The sequence below is a fragment of the Phragmites australis genome, chromosome 10, assembly GCF_958298935.1.
Source record: "Phragmites australis chromosome 10, lpPhrAust1.1, whole genome shotgun sequence".
In the NCBI taxonomy this organism is placed as follows: domain Eukaryota; kingdom Viridiplantae; phylum Streptophyta; class Magnoliopsida; order Poales; family Poaceae; genus Phragmites; species Phragmites australis.
This window is the reverse complement of record NC_084930.1, coordinates 29,760,110-29,782,969: the sequence shown is the minus strand read 5'-3', so window position 1 is coordinate 29,782,969 and position 22,860 is coordinate 29,760,110. Positions and strand designations below refer to the sequence as shown.

The 22,860-nt window shown below is 42.9% G+C and overlaps 2 protein-coding genes across 5 annotated transcripts; both read left to right on the top strand.

The window, feature by feature from the left end:
* The first annotated feature begins 3,856 nt into the window (after positions 1 to 3,856).
* LOC133930635 (RING-H2 finger protein ATL32-like) lies at positions 3,857 to 5,574 on the top strand. Its single transcript, XM_062377320.1, has one exon. The coding sequence runs from the start codon at positions 3,941 to 3,943 to the stop codon at positions 5,216 to 5,218; it is 1,278 nt and encodes a 425-aa protein (XP_062233304.1). The 5' UTR covers positions 3,857 to 3,940; the 3' UTR covers positions 5,219 to 5,574.
* Positions 5,575 to 9,155: 3,581 nt separating this feature from the next.
* Positions 9,156 to 19,864, top strand: LOC133930633 (chaperone protein dnaJ 1, mitochondrial-like). 4 transcript variants are annotated; one of them, XM_062377315.1, is made up of 19 exons: positions 9,156 to 9,474; positions 9,579 to 9,618; positions 10,937 to 11,029; positions 11,120 to 11,211; positions 11,719 to 11,802; positions 11,895 to 11,933; positions 12,073 to 12,222; positions 12,308 to 12,349; positions 12,445 to 12,532; positions 13,294 to 13,358; positions 13,448 to 13,510; positions 13,582 to 13,654; positions 14,130 to 14,221; positions 15,248 to 15,319; positions 15,737 to 15,793; positions 17,698 to 17,746; positions 17,818 to 17,881; positions 18,437 to 18,514; positions 19,424 to 19,864. In XM_062377315.1, exons 1-19 carry the CDS (start codon positions 9,415 to 9,417, stop codon positions 19,521 to 19,523), a joined length of 1,401 nt encoding a protein of 466 aa, XP_062233299.1. In that variant the 5' UTR covers positions 9,156 to 9,414; the 3' UTR covers positions 19,524 to 19,864. The 4 variants fall into 4 exon arrangements, with proteins under 4 accessions (XP_062233299.1, XP_062233302.1, XP_062233301.1 ...); XM_062377318.1 differs by lacking the exon at positions 9,156 to 9,474 and having other exon boundaries at positions 9,577 to 9,618; positions 10,928 to 11,012; positions 11,120 to 11,638; XM_062377317.1 differs by lacking the exon at positions 9,156 to 9,474 and having other exon boundaries at positions 9,577 to 9,618; positions 10,928 to 11,012; positions 11,120 to 11,638; positions 11,719 to 11,806; positions 11,890 to 11,933.
* The last annotated feature ends 2,996 nt before the right edge of the window (positions 19,865 to 22,860 follow it).

Below are 22,860 nucleotides of genomic sequence, written 5' to 3'. Positions count from 1 at the left end.
CTATGGCAAGAGGGTGAAGCGCTAACAAGCCTCGGCTGCGATGGACCATTTGGTGGTGAAGGGCAAGCAAATGATTTGGCACTGAATGACCAAGGCGGTGATGAAGAGCGAGTGAAGGCTTTGCGCCGATACCATGTGAGTCTATGAGAAGCTACGAGTGATTCACATTAATCACATAAAGAATCAAGAAGAGATGGAGTGATGACGATATAAAAGTTGGCAACCCTCTAAAGTTTGAAGGAAAGAAGCGGTACTTGAAGGTATTCAAAGGCTCAAAATGGTTCAAATGTGTTTTATCTTTGAAATTGAGTATAGATATGTCGCACTATTAAAAGGGATGCAACATTAAACAGCTTGACGTGTCTCATTACTCAAGAGTTTCTAACCAAATCCAAAATGAGAGTTTGCTTTATGAGCCCGGTGGCGAAAGTGTGAAAGTAGCCGAATTGGGTTTCGGAGAGTTCCTAGTTTTATCCTATGGATTTAATATCATGAATTCTATTGGGATATATAGTCCTCTGAATAAGCTTTCCATATAGTCTGAAATCATCGAAATTGGATTTCGGGATCAAAAGTATGATGTTTTCTCTTCGTTGACATGGGCTATTTTGTTAAACTGCAGAGACTCCACACCTTTTTGTGGAGAGTCCGCATTTTTGTGCAAGGTCCACAAATTTCAGGTCTAACAGCTAGTTTTTTTTTTTACAAAAAACAACGGCTTCTTGTGTTAAAGTTCAGAGGGTCTGTAAATTTTTGCGAAGACTCCGCATAGTCTCAGGTGTAACGGCTAATTTTTAGGGGTTGGGTATTTATACCCCCTCACCCCCTCCTTTGGTTGTTGCTGGTGCCTCCATGAAATACCTCAAAGCCAAAGCCATTTGTGCTCTTCCTACTCCATTCTAATGTGAGATTTGAGAAGAAAAATGAGTTGGGTAGAGAAATTGAAAGATTGAGTGCAAGTGAGCTAAATCCCATATTGAGCACTCGAGTTCATCGGCAAGAAGTTCGTCGTCGCGTTTGTTACTCTTTGAGCTTTTAGATCCTAGGCGCATAGGCATCACCGACGAGCACCCAAGATTGTAGTGTACCGCAGGAAAGTTTGTGAATGCTTCGATTTCGCCTCCGCAAGGAAAGAAAACAAGAGTGGAAACCAAGCTCAAGAGTGACCGAGCTTGGAGAGAAAAATGGTTGAGAGAGACCCGACTCAAGGTGACCGAACCCCTCAATGCAGACATAAGAACCTCTAGTGGAGGTGTCTGAACTTCGGGAAATAAATCACATGTCTCCTCCCTTGCTTCTTGTTCTTGAGTTCTTGCTCTCTATTTATGTATATTGCTCGATCTAATTTCTTGTGAAGTTTTAGCTACAGGTACTTGGTGAGATAGGTTGGAATACATTCATTGGTGCTGGGTAATTCGTAGATTTGATCCATGTTGAATTGTATAAGCATCTGCTTAAGTTTTCCCTGAAATCTCTAGAGTATCTGCATATTTCTACGGAACCTCCGTATATCTATGGAGGTTCTGGGAAAATATGTTGTCTGTCCGTATATTGCTAAACCACCATATTTATTTTGTAAAAAAAAATTAGGATACGCCTACTCAACCCCCTCTAGGCGACATCAGATCCCCTTTCACACACCACCAGACGCATACACTTCTGAGGATTACGTGTGACATCATCGTCGTTGAATTGCTAGTGTAGTTGTTTGGTGCACTTGTATTTGTTAATGACATATGTATTATTGATTTTATTGTGGTAGTCATTCATATTATGTATTATTCACTATATTGTTAATTAAATTATATTTATTTTATGTAATGTTTGTCAAATAATTCTGACACATAACTTTATTTGTTAGTTATTTATTAAGCTTTGTTATAATTAGGGATTTGTGCTTTGGTGCAGAGCCATAATATTGCAGTAAAGGATTAATAAATCTATGGCGGGATCTTCGAGTACAAGCTTTCTATAGACACCTACAACGATCCATATAGCACTTAATGTCTCCTTACAGGTTGTGCGTGAAGAAAATGATGATCCCTTCAAGGAGAACAACCTAATCCAAGATATGGCCAAATATTATGAAAGATCATTTTGTTCTACATTAACCACTCCGCTCCAGCATATAACAACTGAGGACATTAGGACAATTTTGCACGAGCAACGTCAAACGTATCTCAGGGTGTGCAAACTAGTCAATTATCCTTCTGTTCTAGGTTTCTCTAGGAGGTAAGAACGATATTGATGTTGCTTGACCAGTATTTATCCCACATTCAAGTTCGTAATTTTCTATGTGCTCACCCTACTTATCTTTTTTTCCATTGATTCGAATGCTCCTCTTTTGCGTTATGCATTCCCAGAAGACGTGACGAATCGACCTGTATTCAGCACCTCAGGTACCGGATACGACATTGTGCACCATATTAGGCACCTTAGATATCAAATACATGAAGTTTTCAGCACCTGAGGTGCCGAATACGGGCACTGTATTCGGCACCTCATGTGCGGAATACAAGCTGAGGTCATCATTTTCGGTGCCTCAGGTACTGGAATTGATTTTTGGTGTTTGAGGTGTCGAATACAAATGTTGGATTTGCAAATACGCCGATATATTATCTATTTTCTCAAATATGATAACGTTTGTTGCCTATTTTTGGATTTCTACCCCGTGGAGCATGCATAATTCGCGCGCGCTCAGAGCGGAAGGAGCAACTTTTCTAGTAGCAAAAAAACTTTCTTTTTTGGAAAGTTTTATCCTCCTGTAATTTTTCTTTTTGGAAAGTTTTCCAAAAAAAACTTGTCTGGTTCAAAAGTTTTGAGAGAGAAGTTGATGAAAAAAGTTTTGAGAAAAAAGTTACCAAGCAAATAGTTTTAGAAAAATTATCGAGAAAAAGTTACGAAGAAAAAGTTATCAAGAAAAAAAATTTATGTAGACCGTGACTTGGTTTTGAGAAAAGTTTAGAATAAAATTCCAGCACAAACTTTTTTAACAAAATTTTTAACACAAACTTTTTTGAACAAAAATTTTCAGCATAAAAGTATCAGCAAAAAAAATTGAACAAAAACTCTAGCACACATTTTTATATAAAAAAGAAAGTACATTGGGCCTCCACGCCCCACCTGAGCCTCCCCTTGCCTCCGCTCACGCGTGACCGTGCACCTCAATAGCCTGCATGCCGCGACAAGCCCATCGTTCGTGACTTCGGGCGAGCGCGGTCACGCGTGAAAGATAAATCCATCCAGCCGTGCAAGGCAACACCGGTCAAGAGTCCAAGAACCATGCATCGGTACGAGTGTGCGACCGACTCTGGACATCTGGACAGTCCCGGACGCCAAATCCCCTGGTGCCGAAGCTCGAACCCGTCAAACCTGACATGCCATGCTCATATCCCACAAGACGTCACAACGATAGATCGGGATCTTTACTTTAATATTTACTTTAATATCATCGTGATTTCGTCACTAACATATGAGTCTAATTTTATTTGTCTGTGATAAACGGTGAAGGCAGATGGTCCTTATTTCATAATGACACTAGGACTTAGCCAGGATCGAACAATAGAGGGCACGTCAAAAAATATTAACAGTCATTAACTCATCTGATAATAAGTTTGATATGATAATATATATTATATATATTGCCTCAACTAAAATATAAATAAGAAGTATAGTAACATATGTTTTGTGATACAAAATAAACCTAATTATTGTGTCTACTAATTAGTTAACAAATATCTTAAATTTAAAATCATTTAACTGTGTTTCTCTTAAATATTGTAGTTATAATTCTTATTTATTGTTCCTATTATGATACAGAAATTTGCATATCAACCGGTCTCCGCCCACCGTTTCCTCCCCGCGCTCCACCCATTTATATGCACCTACGCGCCCCGCGCGCGACTTCGTCCAAGAAACGCAGCCCAGCCACCACCACCAGATGCCGTGGCCTCGCCACCACGCGGCGCCGCTGCTCTCCGCGCTCCCTCTGCTGCTCCTCCTGCTCCTGCTCGCGCCAGCGGCCGCGCAGCCGAACCCATCACGGGACAAGGATAACGATGGCGGCCGCGGAGGCGGGTACGTGCCGACCCAGCCGCCCGGCTTCAGCACGCCCATGGTCGTGCTCCTCGTGGTGCTCATTGCCGCCTTCTTCTTCGTCGGCTTCTTCTCTGTGTACATGCGCCGGTGCGGCCGGGGCGGCTCCTCGGCCGGCCCCGCCATCCCGGTCGCCGCGCTGCTCGCGCTGTCACGGCGGCGGCAGCAGCAGCAGGGCGAGCAGCAGCGCGGGCTCGACCCCGCCGTGGTCGCGTCGTTCCCCACCATGAGGTACGCCGAGGCGAGGGAGCTCCGGGTCGGCGGCAAGGACGCCTCCCTCGAGTGCGCGGTCTGCCTCAGCGAGTTCGAGGACGACGAGGAGCTCCAAATCCTGCCCAGGTGCAGCCACGCCTTCCACCCGGACTGCATCGGGGAGTGGCTCGCCGGCCACGTCACCTGCCCTGTCTGCCGGTGCAGCCTCGACCCCGAGGAGATCGCCGCGGCTGGAGCGAGCAGCTCTGGCGAGGTGGCAGGGGAGCAGCAGCAGGAGGAGGATCAGGTAGCCATCGTTGTGAGCCGGGATGGCGCCGAGGAGGATGAGGAGAGGAGGAGGGAGGCGATGGAACTGGAGCGGATCGGGAGCCAGCGCCGCGCGTTGCGGTCCCGGTCGGGGCGGCCACTCGTCCCGCGGTCGCACTCTACAGGCCACTCCCTCGCCGCGCGGCTGGATGGTGACCTCGAGCGGTTCACGCTGCGTCTGCCGGAGCACGTGCGCAGTAGAATGATCGCCGCCGCGGGCGAGGAGAGCCTGCGCCGCACGGGGGCACGGGATGGCCGCGGTGGCGGCGCCAGGAGCGCGCGGCTCGGGCGGTCGGATCAGTGGCCGTCGTTCATCGCGCGGACGTTCTCCTCGAGGGTGCCGTTCTGGGCGGCCGGTTCGAGGCGGGTGCCAGACGCGGAGGCCGTCGAAGGGTCCACGCCGCCCACGGCGGCCACGAGAGCCAAGCGTGAAAAGACGGCCATCGTCGCGGCGGACTGCTCCGTGACCTCAGCCAAGGGAAGCGTGCGCTTCGACTGCCTCGGCGGCGGGGCAGGCGGTGCGGCCTCGTGCGCGAGAGTTGGCGCCGCGGCCGGCGACAGCGAGACGGACGACGAGGAGAAGGCGATCGCCCGGCAAGTTTGAGCGTGGCAAGTGGGATTCGCGTCGCAACACGCATGTGCTGTCCTGTCCAGTGTCCACGTGCTCCCCCATACGTTGAAACGGCAAACGCACGTCGCACGGACACGGCACGCGCGCGCGTATCAATACGCAGAGGTTGAGAGTTGAGACGAGCTGCTCGAGACTTACCGCTTCTCGGTCCCCATCGCGCCATGTGATCCTCCTCAACGAAGCAGCGCGGCCGCAGATGGGAACGCACCGCTGAAATAATTCCGTTCATTTAGAAATGGTTTCTTTTCTTATTTTTCTCTTTGTATCTAGTACTATTTTATTTTCGGTTGGGGGAGGGGAGGGAAAATAATCTCCCAATTTTCTTTTTCTATCTAGTACTACTTGTTTTTTGTTGGGAGAGGGGAGGGAAAATAATCCATATGGTTCGGATTTAATTCATAGTGTGGTATATCATAAAAATTACTATAAAATTTATGATAAAGCAAGAGAAAAATTATGAAAAGAAACAAAATGTAAATAAATTATCATATATCACAGTATAAATTAAGCTCATACCATAAATACATAAGACTAAACCTCGTACTATTACTTTCCGGAGGGGAGGGTATTTCTATCTGGTTACATCACGTGCTATGTTTTAAGTCTGTAAGATAGGTGACTAGAAGCGTTCAAGATTCATTTTTTTTTCTTAGCCGTTGAAAAAAATGGAGCTGCAGTTGGGTAAGCTGATAGAAAGTATTCTAGGAATCACGAAGTGTTGGCTGATTCTTGTGGTTTTTCCTGCACGCTGGTTCATTGTTTATCCAGGCAGATGGATGGTGGCGAAGTTGTGCAAGAAACCAAGATCACATAGGACTGAAAGATATGGACTCCATTTCAGGTTGAGATAAAGGAAATTTTCCCCAAATCCGTAAAAATATATCGATTCATATAAAAACCATTTGTTTATAAAACATACCCTAATTTTTCCTATAAAAAGCCACAAACTGAATAAATATGGTGCTCTTACTACACGGAGCAAGCGTCAAAACGACATAAATCATTAACCCGATATCACAATCTCGTTGGTGGCGTGATGTGATCTAAATCCTGTGATTTCACTGTAAAGTTAAAGGTGAACAATAATTTATAAGATGGTAAACAATAGTCTTACGTCAAAAATTAAACACTATAATTAACATTACTATTTATAGAACATTGTATCATTAAATCCTATACATTCTTCGAATTCTTTCACGAATTTCTTTGAAAAGAAGCTATTAAAAACAAGATAAGACAAAGAGAATAAGAATGGAGAGTGGAATTAGAAAGAGAATAAAATAAAGGAAATATGATTAGGATGCTCTAACACGCTGATGAAGGCTCGTCAGTCTGTCAGTTGGCGTTTTGGCGATGCCTGTAACCCAGTGTGCAAATACGGCAAGAGAAATGGCGCCGCATCAGGTAATCACAATGTCACAGTGTCTCGTGCCTCATGGAAAAAGATAAGAGCCATGCACCTTGCGTTAATCCATGTAATCCTAAACTGCTCCTTTCTAAGTTCTCTAATTTAGAACAGAAACTACATGTAATGTAAGTAGTTTTGACCTGGCAATACAATACTACATCGTCTAGTAAGATTTGGACTTTGAAGTCAACATCTCTCTAGAAGAGCAGTCGCATTCAGCAAGATCTCATCGACTCCCAAGAGCCCAGAGCAATGCACCTTCTAGAGAAATTGATTGAAGTGTTCAATCTCCGACAACTACAATTCTGAAACACGTGCTTCTCTAGTCAAGACAGATGATCGGACGAGAGCGGCAAGAGCGGCAACAGTGTGTGACATTACTTCTCTGCTATGGGTCTATTTGTTTGAGTTTTTTTTCTGACTTTTTTTAAAAAGTTATATTTTTGGTTTTATTGGAAAACTATTTTTAGATTTTACAATAATTTTCTAGCTTCTCAGCACATTACTTATCTTAAAAACATAAACTAGAAATAGCAACAATGAGATCCTGGGTACCGTAGCACAGTAGCAGATATCCCTTCCCAGCATGCATGCGTTTCGCATTGAAGAACATCAACGGAGTAAATAACTGCTCCGGCATCCTTTTCGAACAGACACTCTGTTGCAATTGCAACAACTTGTGGACAGTTTAGCTGACAAACCAGCCAGAAGCACGTACATGATGCTTTTAATCTCCATGGCAAGGTAGTGTAGAGAGTGTATTTCACGCACATCATGTGGAACTTTGATCTGGGCTGGAAATGCGGAACTTAGCTACAAGTCTGGCCGGCCGATTCCGGAACAGTGGGAGTGGGGGGATTTTATGCTGAAACCGGAAAACAGAACCAAACCAAAATAAGTTAAAATTGATATTTGGCACGCGGGAATCCCATGAGAGTCTTTGAGAGTTGAACCGATTCCAATAAAAATTCTGCAATCCAAACGGGGCATAGACTATTAACATAAAAATAGCTCATTTATCACAAAGTTGTCTTAAATTGTTAGAGGCACTACTGGGAGGAACGTCTCTGCAGCCTAAATCCATAGCTCGTGCTCTCCACATTAAGTGTGGCAATACGACGTTCATCTTTCTCCTCCCCTCTGCCGCCTCCATCACATAGCTCACCACCCACAAAGAACCCATATGCACAATAGCCTTGCTCGCTACCACCAGCCGCTTCCACCGCATATGGCCAAACACGAGCTCTTCCCTCCTTGTTGCTCCGTCCACCATCCTTCGACACTAATTGCTCCACCTCACCCGTGCCTCACCAAACTGACTGTGACACCCCACCTCAACCTTGCTCTCCGCTGCTGCGTTCGATGGCGCCCCTCCCGCCTCGTCACCCCACCCACCGCCTGTTGCCACTACAGGCCAACCTACCTCTTGACTTCTATAGCCAAAGGAGAGGAGACCTCCCCATTATAAACCCTAACCCTAAATCGATCGATGATGGCAACATGCCTCACGGTGTAGGAGGCAACAAAAGACTGTATGCATGCCACATGGTGGGTGGAGGAGCCAGTATGTGAGATCCTTCTATAGGGAAATGGTGGCACACCAAAAGATATTTTTGATAGGTGTAATCGTAACGAATACAAACAAATATCCTTGATCCTAACCCATATTTTTTTCTTGGAGTCAGAGTTAAACATGTATAGTGTCGTATATTGACACAGATGTGGATAGTCTCGGTTATAAATACAGAACGAATATGTGACGAGTTGGATGCAGACAACATAAGTGATAAATATTTATTTGGATATTGAATAAAAGCAACAACCATATATATCATATATGTTATGATTGTTCAACTATTTTACAAGTCCAAAACTCAACTGTATTAGATGTCCAACAGGCAAATTAGTAATATACTTCCATAGAAGGAGTGATGTTGGAGTGAAACCGAAGATATTACAAGTGCTCAATATGCTTAGTTGAAGCTTCTATAAATTATTTAGACTTATTAATGACTTCAAATGAACTTTTTTTTTATATAAAGATTATCTTCATCTGACTCGTTACGAGAAAATTACAATCTTTTCAAGGCAAACTCGGATAATCATTCTAGTCTTCCGATATATCTTATCTCATTCCCAAGCTTCTAATATCGGACAAATACATGTCTCTATATCCAAATCCGATAAAATATCGGATGCTAACTTCTAATTTTTTTCCCAAACATCTAATTTTGTGCGTCGAAATACTATCGGAACCACGGTGGGGAAATATTCGACCCTTTTTTTTTTTGCGTCGAAATACTATCCGAACCACGGTGGGGAAATATTCGACCCTTTTTCAACCTGCTTCCCGTAAAACTGTTTCATGTGAAATCCCGCGGGGCGAAGGATTGCTGAGCCCATAAAATAGTTGCCCATCAAGCCCACGACTCTGTCTTAAACGAAGTTGAAGGCCCATCACAATGTCTGAAGCCTTGCCGCAGCCCACTTTCCACTGAACCCCAGAAGGCCAGAATCATTCCCTTTCCGTTCTTCTCTTCCAATCCACGATCCCTTCTCGTGCTGCTCCTGCCTCGACGGGAACCCGATACGCTTCTGGAATCTTCTAGAACCCCACGCTGGTCTCGTGCTCCTCTCGGTTCAGCAGCCAGGGCCCTCTCTCCCGTACGCTCCAGAGGGCTTGAGCCTCCACCGTCCGATCCGGCCTCTCTCCATTGCCCGCCGCTGCCGCCGCGGCCCGCGCCGTAGTCCGCCGCCGTCTATGGACCGGTTCGGGTGGCTCCGGCTCGCGTCGAGGTCTCTCGCGCTCCGCCCAGGCGAGGTGAGGCGAGCTCGCCTGCATTTTCCGCCTTGACCATTTCCCCCTTCTGGTCTGGGTTTTTGCGGCGTGCAAGTTGTTCACTCCGTTCGGGGCTTTACTTGCAGGTGGCTGCGCAGAGGAGCACATGGATTCCACAGAATACACGTAATCCTCCTTCCATTTGATGTGTTCTTCTTGATCTCGTGTCGCTGTTTTGCAAAATATTTTGCTGTTCCTGATAGAACTCTACTGTTAATAGCGTTGATAATTTGGACTTGAGGGTGAATATTGGTGACTAGCGCTTAGAAATCGTTCATTTTATAAGATATAGGCTTTTTAATTTCGTTTTCACAATGCTATTTTCTCTCTTTTTTGGGTACTGTGACATTTTGTTCCTGTTTCCTAGAGTTCAGGCGTCTGAATTTGCGCTGTTCTTCAGGCAACTGTGTGAACACAGTGACAACAGCGGGGTTAGGGCTTCCTGGCGGGGATTTATGTGCTGCCGGGCTTAGAGGGAGGTCAGCAGCATGGCGCCCGGGTGGTGAGGTGGCGGGGACGCCGCCGTCCGTGGGTGGCGGAGGACTGCAGGTGGGCGGTGCCGGTGGTGGGGAGGCAAGGATATGGCCCGGCGGAGCCGGGTTAGCGCGGTGGGGGAGGCGGGTGTGGATCCGGCCGCCGGAGACGGTGGAGGCTGGCGGGGCGGGGGAGTCTCACGCTTTGTCCCGTGGAAGACAAAACACAGTGCATTCGGTTCAGAGGATGAAGAAAGAAGATGGACCATACAAGGGAAACCGGACAAACTACGTTTGTCAACTGGGATTTGGTTCATTTTTAATCACCGGGAATGTGGAACCATGCCGCGTTCCTTGTCCCGGGAACGTCCTCCCCGTTTCGGGAACGCGGGAACAATCTGGTCCCCATCTTGTCAAAATCTTTCGAAAGTAGCGTACTGTGTTCGTCGATCTTGTTTCTTGACCCCATTGACCTGTGAATTATGGGACTACGTCCGTTTTCAGGCGTCTGAAGTATAGCATCACCTTTTTTTATCATATGAATCAATTTAGATTTCTATTCAAACTAGACTTGTAGAAGCAACACATTAAAATCCATTTCCTGTTTGAATAGAATATTAAGGATTATTTTAGTTTACACAAATTTAGATTATCAGCATAGCCGATTCATGCGCACATGCATTCCTGGAAAATGGATGGGGATGAGAACAACTGCTCACTCTATACTGGATTTGTTTCTGTGTGTACGATATCATTGGAGAAGAATATTATATGCTACAGGTACCAAAATAATTGTTGCTATCTGCAGTGGTTAGATGTACATTTAGATCAAACATATCCATTTACTGGCTACTATCATTTCTAAAGCTTGGCTATATTATCTATTTATCTTAGATTTCATTTTTTGTTTTTCAAATTTTCTCTGTTCCTTATCTTTATTTGTTGTTTTTGTTTGCATCTAGAGAACACGGCTTGCAGCTCTACTGGCATTTATATTGGTGATAGGTGCTATGGACGATTCATGTTTACATCATTTGTACTGAACAGGTTCTTTCATGCTACAGGTTACTATGCTCGGTTTATATTAATCTTCTTTCCATCATTACTTTTGCAATCACAAAGGGCAATTAAACATTTCTGGGTGCTTGTGCTAGGTCACCGTTGTTCGATAGACAAAGACTATTACAAGATTCTTGGTGTTCCTAAGGATGCATCGCAGGATGACATCAAGAATACTTATCGTTCTGTGAGTATCATAACAGTTTAGCTAATCTTGAGACATTCTGAGGCTTGTTCGTGATGTATTTTTCATATCATCACGTGTGATGCTGCTAACTTTTGAAGAAACTTCATGGGTGATTCTCAACTTGTTGGTGTGTAGCTTCATCATGAAATGTTTCCAGGTGTGATGTTGCTGATCACACCAACAATCCGTGCAGCAACTGGAAACCCTATTTTTGTTGTTTTATAGACAGTATTGATGTAGTATGACCTTTAAAGATATATGTTTAAATTTTTGGAACAAATGGAATTAGGATGAGATTACGCAGATATGTTGAACAGCGAACGTGGAAGTCAGATTTGCTTGTAACTTAGGTTCTATGTTATGGGAATCGATCTTCAAAAATGTGTGTTAGCAATATTCTCCCTTGTCTCTGAAAAAAATGCAAATGGTATGATTCAGATAGTTTTCTTTCTTCATTGAATCATTTACATTTTCTGCTTCTAAACCAAAAAAAAAAAATGTGTGTAGCTTGCAAAAAAGTACCATCAAGACACAAATAAAGGCAATACTGCTGCAAAAAGGATGTTTCAGGAAATAAGAGATGCATACGAGGCAAGTATGTTACAATTTGTGTTTCACTTGTTAATGTTTTAATTATTATCCCAAAATTAACACTGCCATGTTATGCTAATTTTGAAGTCCAGACGTTACGGGATCCTTCAAAGAGAGAGCAATATGACATGGTAATATTTCCTGGTTCCTGGTTTGGTTTCCTTTTCTTACCCCCTTTTAAGGAAATGGCTTGGTTTATTTCACGCCATTTGAACGGAGTGATTTGTTTTGTAATCTGGTAGAAGTTTATGCTATGTTGTAATATTGCAGCTATTTTCTAGAGGGTCAAGGGGGGAGTTTGATGGGTCCTCAAAGGATTCATTCTCAGGATCCAACAATCAGAACCGTGACCCTTTCACAGAATTCTACAGACAGAATGATGGTCCTTTCTCTAGTAAATTCTATAAAATATTCTCTGAGGTAATTCCCGGTCTTTCCCCATACATTTCCTTCCATCGTCATTCACTACAGACTATGGATTGCCACTGATTATCTTTGTTTTTAGGTTTTCCAGCATGACGTAAATATGCATGGACATGATATCGAGGTTCATTCCTAGGTCTTTTCCGCTTTCATTTTTTAAGCACCATTTTTCTTTAGTCGTTGTCATGTCTTGTTGAACTTATCTATTGACTTAAGTAGGCAGAGGTGAATCTATCTTTTAGAGAAGCTGCTAACGGATGCATGAAGCAAGTGTCCTTTAGTGCAAAAAACGTTTGCAATTCATGTGGTGAGTAAGCTTTTATGCTGGAACTTTTTGCTCGGGTGCAGTTATTTATCACACTTGGCTTTTATATGTGGATCTGTTGACTCAAGTTTGAAATCTTTGTGCTCATGCTGTTAGTAGGCACTTATGTATATATCATTTTTCTGAACAAAAAATTGAACTTTCAACTGTCTGGTGCATTATTTTTTATGTCTTTTCCTGAACTTTTGTTTTATTTGTTTGGACATTTCATTTCTCAGGATAGTTCGTCTGTTGATAGCCACCTGTTTCAGAGACACCATTAGTTCAATTAGCTCTTCCCATCAAGCAAATGGGTAGATCATAGTCCATTAGATTGTCCTGGTGTTCATTTATCTTTTTTTGTCGCATGATGTCATGAAGATGCCATTTTTAATACTATTCATGTCTTTTGTTCTCTCATAATCTTTCCAAAGGAAGTTCTGGACGCTAGTTGTTTCAGTGAAGCACTCTATATAAACTAACATGGAGTTGTGTAGACTGATACTTCCATATACCAGCCGTAACCAATTTTAAATCATACCTATGTGAGAAAATAAGGTTGGCAAACTTTGGACACTTAGATGAGACTTGAAATGCAGGTGAAAGATGACTTGCTGAAGTCTGCAACATTGAAATCAATTAATGCCAAGAAGGCTATAAATTTTCTACATAAAGCTGCCATCTTGCTTGTGCATATGACGATCATCCTGATTTAGCCCATGTATTTTTTTTTAAGAAAAACCCTGATTCTCTTTTGCTGTTAGATGGGAGAGGTTACTTAGCAAATGCAAAGAGATATGTTTGTCCCTCATGTAAAGGTTTAGGAAGAGTAAGTATTTACTCTTATTTTCCAAGGTTCCTTGCAGATACTTATGGTACATTGCATATACTTTGGAACTTCACTGGTGGTTTATGCAGGTCACTATGTACCCATTCACATCCATTTGTAATTCTTGCAGAGGTGTTGGGAAAGTAATTAAGGTAATGGTCCTGCAAGTAACATTAAGATTAATTGAGCCTTTTCCCTATCTCATTTATTATGATTTTCACAGGATTATTGCTTGACATGCAAAGGTTCAGGGGTGGTAGATGGTATGAAATATGTAAATGTGACTATTCCAGCAGGTGCTGCACACTGTCAATTTTCTTTTGTCAGTTTGCTTCTTTTTCCAGAAATGCGTACATGCTCATAATTTTAGACTGTTTTAGAACTACGTCCCTTGCAGTTATACTATATTCCAATTGCGGAAAGAGTCATATTTGTACTTCCTCCATTGTATTGTACTATTGTATATAGCCATACATTGTTGAGCTAATGACTGTTTTAGAACTACATCCCTTGCAGTTATACTATATTCCAATTGCGGAAAGAGTCATATTTGTACTTCCTCCATTGTATTGTACTATTGTATATAGCCATACATTGTTGAGCTAACGCTTACCTGTCAAAACCTAGGTGCAACATGCTGAGGCTGTTTTTGGCCTCCTCTTTGCAACTAGAGCATGTTGCCTGAATAACTTATTAGTTACACTGTGACGGTACAATTTGTATTGTAATATTGTGACTTATTGAAGATATTTCTTGTTTTCTGCAACATAGGAATTGATTCTGGTGATACAATTCATGTTCTGGAAGCTGGAGATAGTGGTGGACTTGGTGCCCGACCTGGAAGCCTGTACATCAAACTTAAAGTGAGCATGCATATTCATGCATGATTTTTTATACATATATATCAACCTATAAGTTCAGTGAATTCTGATATTGACATATATCCCAAATTTAGTTAACTATTGTCAGAGATATAGCTGTCATATTTGACGGTTATGTCAATATTTCTGTAGTGCCAATCAGGGATGATAGAAAAACAAAGTTTTTCTCTCACGAAATCTTCTCTTGATCTTTGACTTACTAGGGCGTGTCAGAACAAGGCATGTCAACAATTTCGATTGATTGTGCTTGTGAACTGTACATACACCATTTATTCTTGTAGGGATGGAAGTAAGACTAGTTCCGAATTGATATGCCTATAACATTCAGAATATTATGTATGAGCTGGGTCAATCATTAGGACTTGGAAGTCTTGCATTTCTCTATGACCAATGACATAGGGTATCGTGATTTTACTGGAAATTATGTATCCACAAAAACTAAGAGTTGTTCACATTCTACTGGAAAGCCATGCCTTCAGTGCCAACATTGTTAGGTGTGCCTAGTGTCATGCCTCCAGCACATTGACTTTTATTTAATGTCAATGTCTAGAAATGCCTCATCAAAAAGTTTTCGGTCAATACTGCTTGGAGCATCAGTTTACCACAAACTAGATCATCCCCATGTTCCCACAGATCCAAACATATTATTGTTGAAAGATTTGCGACCAAAATATTATGGACTCCTTAATGTACAGGATTTCTGCAGTTTGCCACCAGGCCTGATGTCTCTGTGTAAGGCGCCACTGTGTTTGAATCTCACAACCATGTAAGATTAAGACCATAGCCAATACACCACCATTATTTGGGAAGGCCCAACAAGTAGTGTTCTTTGAGTTAACTACTGACTAATGGATTCGTAGTATTCTATGATGCTGTGTTATGAATGGCCAAGAAGCTATCAGCTTCAGGTGTTATGAACTTATATGTTCTATAATATTATTGCACTATAAGCGCTGCTATATCAAACAATTCATCTTCTGATTCGCCTGTCAACCATGTATATCGTAGGTAGCAAGTGATCCGGTGTTTTCTCGAGATGGTGCTGACATCCATGTAGAGAAAAGGATAAGCTTCACACAGGTAATTGCTTCTGCTCTCCTTCTAGTTTTCTCTTTTGTGATGTAAACATCTGGACATTGAAAAACTACGCTATATGTCACTCTCAGTCTCGGTCATCTTTTCCCGGTGTTAAATTATGTAACTTCCTTATCCTTTATATAGTTCATTTACCATTATTCTAATTTATACGCCAACCCAAATTTAGTCCAGTCAGTAAAAAAACCTTTAAGGGATGTTGGATGGATCAGCCTGGAGAGGCAGCACATTCAGAAGTGATAGTTTATTAGAACTTAGGGAACATCATTATCTTTATTATAGGCTGTTACTATTTTAGAGCTGGTTTGTATTTGTTAACGTTTCTGTGAAAGATTTGAATTTGTGCTTTTAATTGTTGCTTGTGATGGATTTGATGCTATTTTCCTTTTCTGAATCCTGCAGGCAATGCTTGGCGGAAAAGTTGAAGTACCTACTTTAGATGGGAAAACAGAAATGAAGGTAACTATTCTTGGTGAAAAAGGACATGCATGTACTGCCACTAGCAAAATACTAGACTCTTCAATATTGTATTAGCTATTTATCTTGTTAGAGTTAGGTGGTCTACCTTTGTGTACGAATGCATACTATACGAATGGAGCCTATTTCCATTTAAAAATGCCTAGCAATAAATTGATCGTATCTTTATGGAAGTGTTATGGAATATAGGCGCAATAGAGCATGAGATCAAGTTAGGAGATATGTTACCTTTTTAATTAGGAGATAAGTTGGGTAATTTAGGATTTGATTTGTTTAGAGATAGAAACATCTAGGAGATAAAGTTGGATTTGGTTTAATAGTTAGTTGGATTAGGATTGTGACTTTAGTTGGTCGACTATATATAATTGGCAATAATTATGTATTAGGGCAAGCAAGAAATAAACAAAGTAAAGATCAGAGCCCGCTAGACGAGACGATCTAGTTATCCCAGTTACCCCTCAATATTCTGTATCACGAGTCCTGTTCCTATGCTTGTCTTCCACGCTGCACCACACCGCCTCCGATCCTGCCACCGCACGCCCTCCTCCACGCCGCCGCCGCCGCTCCTCACGCTGCCACCACCACCGCTCCTCACGCTGCCACCACCACCGCTGCTGTTCGGTTTCCATCTACAGCAACCGCCACTGCTGCTGCACCACACCTTGCCATTGCGCCACCGCTGCTAGATTTTGCTCCTCCATGCCACTACCACCATCCTACTCCACTAGCCCAGCTCCATGCCGCTGCCGCTACATAACTTCTGCCCACGCCGTCGATCATTAAATTACTACTGCAACCACCACAATTTCAATGTATTTCCTTGTACTGCCGTTGCTGCTCTGTTTCAGCTGCCAGATCCTCAAATCAACAGTCAGCCTGCACCCCTCATCATGGGTGATGATGCCTACACCATAGAACTTCTTGTCAAGATGATGGATAAAGTTTTGGCGAAGGTTGAAGCAAAGGCTCGTCAACATAAATGGGCGAAAAATTTCAGCACCAATGAAGTGACTTGCTGCCTCCATCTATCCCAATGGGCACTTCAACGCTACTAGTGCTAGCTAAAGCACTACCATCTGCTCTCATGGCCACACATCCAGAGTCTACCATAGTGCTACCAATTCTTGCCTTCACATGCATGGAGATAGAGGCAAAGTAGGAGGCAACACTGCTTCCATCTGTGGCGTCACTGGTCATCAAACAACCACCTGCTACTTCTGCTCCACTGTCAATTGCATTGCTGGTGACAAATGTTTCACTCTTAATCCAGTTGTCCTTAACTGCTACAACGGTGACTATGCTGAGAAACAAGGATGATATCGTCTCCATCCTTCACAATGTGGGTGTGTTCAAGAACTACAAGGAACCTTCCAAGAACATAAAACTTTCATCAGCATGGGGCTTCCATGGGTTGCAGCCATGGCCACCACCACAGCTTGAGGATGAGCTGTTTCATGGCGAGGAGGGAAATGCTATGGAATATAGGCGCAATAGAGCATGAGATCAAGTTTGGAGATATGTTACCTTTTTAATTAGGAGATAAGTTTGGTAATTTAGGATTTGATTTGTTTAGAGATAGAATCAGCTAGGAGATAGAGTTGGATTCGGTTTAATAGTTAGTTGGATTAGGATTGGGACTCTTTAGTTGGCCGACTATATATAGTTGATTAGTTGGCAATAACTGTGTATTGTGGCAAGCAAGAAATAAACAAAGTAAAGATCAGAGCCCGCTAGACGAGGCGATCTAGTTATCCCAATTACCCCTCATCAATAGGAAGCATGCCTCCATGTACCTGTTCAGTAGATGGGCTATTAAGTATTAGGCAATATCTATTGCCCCATCCATATTTTCTTTACCTAATTGACATCTAGTGGAATTTATTTAGATACCCAAAGGAATCCAACCAGGGCAAGTTCTTGTTTTAAGGGGAAAAGGTAACGTGTGCAGTTAAATATTTATTTCAACAGAATTTTCCTCACAAAGTGCTAAGGATCATAATTATCAGGATTGCAAAACCTGGCAGGATACTTTGGGGACCAATATGTCCGATTCCGAATCCATTTTCCCTCGTAAGCTTCTTGTCCTTTTCATACCTTTTTGCCAGCATGCTACAGCTTTCCTCTCTGTACATCAAACTGTTGCGGTGTTCCAATTCCTTTGATACTTGTTTGTCCTTGAAGTAAAGTTATGTTAGTTGCTGACTGATTACTTGTCACCTCGCATTTCATTGAAAAGATCATGCTATACTTGTCACCACCAAAAGTAATGAGATTAACATTGTGTAAATATTGCCATATCGGGCCTAGTAATAGAATTGAGCTTGGCACCTAAAGAAAGGTTGGCATTTGTAGGGCCTGTTACTATGAATATCATATGTTTTCTTGGCAATTTCTTCATCAGGTCTTCAATCTTCAGTTTGGTTTATGCTAAGCGAACCTTTTATCATTCAATGGCCTTAGTACTACTTCTGTTTTTTTTTTGTTCATGATAAATAAAAAGTCAATTTGGTTGATTCAAGGGCCTTATACTAGTGTGTTGCCATTGTGTTTGGTTTATGGTAAATCATAATTCATCAGTACTTGCTCTTCAATTTGATTTATGCCATGCACAACTTTATTCTGCAGGGTGGTTACTGAACAGCAGCGTGCACTGTTGGAAGAATTTTCAGTAGAGGAACAGAACTCTTATGCAAAAGGAAACTGGTAAGTTCACTCACCCATACACTTGCATGCACGCGCATAACACACATGCACTCACATAACAGCAAGAAATCAACAACCCAATCCCACCCACCCCAACACGCAAATGGAAAAGGGGAGTTGTATTCTTTCAAATTACATAGTTCAGTGAACCATAGAGTAGGACCTGCTATCGGACATTGTTTTCTTTCATTTCTATTATGTTTGATCCCAACAAACTAAGTTACTTTCTATTGTATGATCTCTGCACGAAGCTGATAATCTTGCTGGGCTAATTTTGTCCCTCTTTCTTGTGATACATTCAGTCCATCACTCCATTTCACCATTTGAGCTATTCTTCAATCGGACCTCTAGAACTACTGTGTGCCCTTATGGAAAAACTTTTATGTACCTTGTCTGCTGTTTTACATTGTCATTTATAATTTCTTTTTCATTTACATCCGATCAAATGTAAATCACATACCTACATTGAACTTCTTTGTAAATCACATACCTACATTGAACTTCTTTTCGATAGATAGAGCTGAGTCCACTGGTGTTAACTATCTGGTTGGCTTTCCTGAGTTGGTACACTACTGTGTCACACTGCGGAGGGCATAGGTTTGGAAATTTTCGGCATTAGTGTGGTCAAATGTCACCAACGACCAAATAAACCTGCAATTATTTCGACTAGATATCCTTGACCATCATAGGAACCAGAAGACGGGTTATGATAAATGTTGTGGCTTTATCTTATTCCGGCACTTGCTGCGCATGCCAAAATTCTTCTGTGGCGCAGCTTTGTTGACCTTTGTTATTATGTATTGTAGCGTTTATCATCTGGTAGTAAAAAATATGACTCTTGTTGTTTTGAATTACATCCTGTATCTTCTGGTAGTAATAAAGATGAAATTTTAAACAGGATTTTTACAGGTGGGAGCTAGTAGGAGAAAATATGACGGGTCAAAATTTCATGATCGGAGTTGGCATCCTTCTACTGATTCACCTGATACTGAGCAAGGCTGTGAGCTAAGGCTTCGGAGCTGCACTATGTTTGGGCTGTGGGGGTGACATCAAGCACTATAAATTCTATGAATATTCAGGTTAATACAAAAATTAGTGAAGGTCACGATTCTTTTCACCGAATACCGAATAATATTTTAGATCTCATCACATAGTTAGGAGCTGTCTGATTTTTTCCTTTTTTGTATTAATTCAACGAGTTGCCTAAGTTTTGTTGTAGCCTCTCTTCACTGGTGTAACTTGGATGCTTTCTTTGAGAAGTAACATGAGTGCTTGACAGCGGGAATAGTTCAATGCTACCCCCATGTTGGGTCAAATCAATTTTCCTTGTAATTCATGTATCCTTCATCATATTACTTTTTCTGTATATCTCGCCCCTAGCGTCTGTCGTCCTTAGCCCGCCAGCCAGAGGTGGGCAAGGCACCTCCCGTCGCGGTTGCTGCTTCAGCTGCTCGATTCCAGATTCCTCAACTGTGGAAGGTTGGATATTGGTTTTTAGCCCTTTTGGTTGAAATTTTTCATATTCTTAAGTCAAAAGGTATCGTACCTTTTTCATAATTTGGAATTTTGAGTCGAGAGTTTAATTTTTATGTTGAAAACTTGAAATATGTATATCTCGAACTGAAAATTAATTTTTATGTTGACAGGTGGCTAGCATAATGTTTTATATTGAGAAGTGAATTTTCATGTTGAAAGGTGGTTATCCCAATGTTTATTTTTGAGGGTATATTTCTATATCCGTTTAACCTTTGAATGTACACTAGATAGGAATTTAAAGTCAAATGCGGGTTCTTTTTTCTTTGAAGCTAGTGATGACTGACTAGTACTGAGGGGAGCGTCCAAATGGTAATCATGTTCCCACTTCGCCGCCCGTGCTTCGCATCAGACCATTAGTCCACTAATCCACTACCAGCTGCCCATCACTGACAGTGGGAGGAGCAACGATGAACGAACTATCAATTCCCGGCCAGCGACGCACCAACCGGGAGTACCGGACCAGCTCCTGGGGACCCAACCTCCAAGCTCCCCTGGATTTCCATGTCCCCAACCGCGCCGGGCTCATCCACTGGCCACCGGTCTACTGCCAGCACGCCGAGCCTGCCACACCTCGTTTCGTCTGGCACCGAGGGTACGACAACTTCCCAAATGCCATTCTTCAGGAGTGCTTTGCCCAAATGCCATATGGCCCCTGTAAAACTTTGCTCGCTTGCCACTTTCAGCATCTTTTTTTCTACCATGCGTCAATTTATCCTCTTTACGATGTAGCAATAGATTCAAATTAGAAAGCAAATTTTATACTTTCTCTAGTTACAAATGTAGTTCGTTTTAGCCTCCTCAACTATTCTTTAAATATAAGTTATTCTCGAACTTCTATGTATTTTTTTTTCTCTTTTGTTCTCATATTGCTATTGTTTAATAAATGCTACCACTCTCATAAATGAATACGTTATCTTTTTCAATATAGAATAAATAAAGAGTAACCTAGTCATTTAATCTACTTTTTTAATCTTTATGTATAAGTTTAAAACGATTTATATTTGCAATCGAAGGAAGTAGGATCCTACTAAAAAGATCTATGTGAGTCCGCGTCCGCCCTGGACGACTTCCAGGGCCTCCTGGCCCGCGACTACGGCGACCTCCGGATCCGCCTAGACCAGCCCAAGATTCACTTCAGCATCCACCAACGCCCCCTCTGCACCCTTGTACGTACATGTGGCTGTTGGTGCTCCTCCTCCGGCATTGGCATTGCGGCGCCGCCGCCCTTGTCCACATCGACGGTGACGCGCTTATTCCTCCCGCGCCGCGACGCCATCACTGCCGCCGCCACCAGGATGCCCAGCACCACCGCTCCTGCCACCGTCGCGCCGGCAACGATGGCGGCGTTCTTGCCGCGCCGGCTCCTGGAGCGGGGCGGAGGCAGGGGCGTGAATGCCGCCGTGGTGGCGGTGAACGGCGCGGGGCCTAGAGCCGCCACGGAGAGGCACCGGGTGGGAAGCGGCGGCCACAGAACCTAGCATTGGGAAGGAAGGAGGATGCATTGAACCGCCTCGTGAGCACAACCGGGATCTCGCCGGAGAGGCGGTTGCCGGAGACGTTGAGCAGCCTGAGCGTGCGCTGCGCCAGCCGCGAGATGGCTTCGGTGAGCAAGTTGTCGTCGAGGAGCAGCGAGGTGAGGCGGGAACACGGTGGCGAGGGAGCCTGGGATCTCGTCGGTGAGGCAGCAGAAGGAAGAAAAAGAGGGCAATTGGTCAATTTGTGTCTGTTGCCATGTCGGAAAGAGAAAAAATTGCCGGGAAAAAGATGCTTAAAGTGGCAACAAGTAAAGTTTCGTGGGGGTGGTGACAGGGGGTATATGGAGAAACAATCTCGTAGGATGGAAATACCATCCCTAAGGGTGGAAAAAAACATAATTAACCCGACGTTAGCCAGTTGCAACGTGCCGAATGGCCGCATAGGTGGCTGACCATGATCCCGCACGACCCATTGCGGAAGCCGCACCCCGCGGTGCGTTGGTACCGTTAGTCAATTAGTAATAAGATGCCTTTACTAAATGGATATATCCTTTGGTTAAAATATTTCATACATTTTTATTTTTTATTATATCTATTAGAGAAACAGGTCTCTTCAATAATATATCTTCATTATATATATGTAAACATTTCATTAGATTAATATAAAAAATTTATTCTCTATTTTCTATCTCTACATTTATTTCCTACCGTTATCAGTCACAATTCTTCTAGTCCTATTGCTAATTAGCCACACCATATCAAAAGCAAAGGCATCCTTCGACCCTACCTTCGAACGCAGGACGAATCGCTTCAACATCCAACTAAGGTGAGCACGATGGCATCACTGATCCATAGAATACGTGGTAAACCGCACGAAGGCGGTGACCAGAACACACAACATCGACCATGGCAACAAGGCGTCGTCTTCTACGTTGCTTTCCATACCATCATCAACATGACGGCAGCAGCCGGACTTCATTGTTGTCGTGGTCATCCTCTATGTGCATCAACCGAAGACACAACACTTCAGTCAAGTGAAGACGGATAGTAGACAAACAAGAACTGAAGGTGAGCAATGGAGCATACAAACCTCCATCCTCTGCTAGTCGCCCACGATCGGCTCGATAGCATGATGAAGCATACAAACCTCCATTCTGATTCAATACATGTATAACTTCAGGCGAAATAGCATAATGAACTCCTTCCAAGAAATCATCATCAGCGTCCAATCGACGTCGCTCCTTTACTTGAAGTATATGCTAATATCCAGAATAACAATAAGTTCGATACGCTTTTAAACGCCACCCAAAGAACTTTAATGGTAAATACAAACAT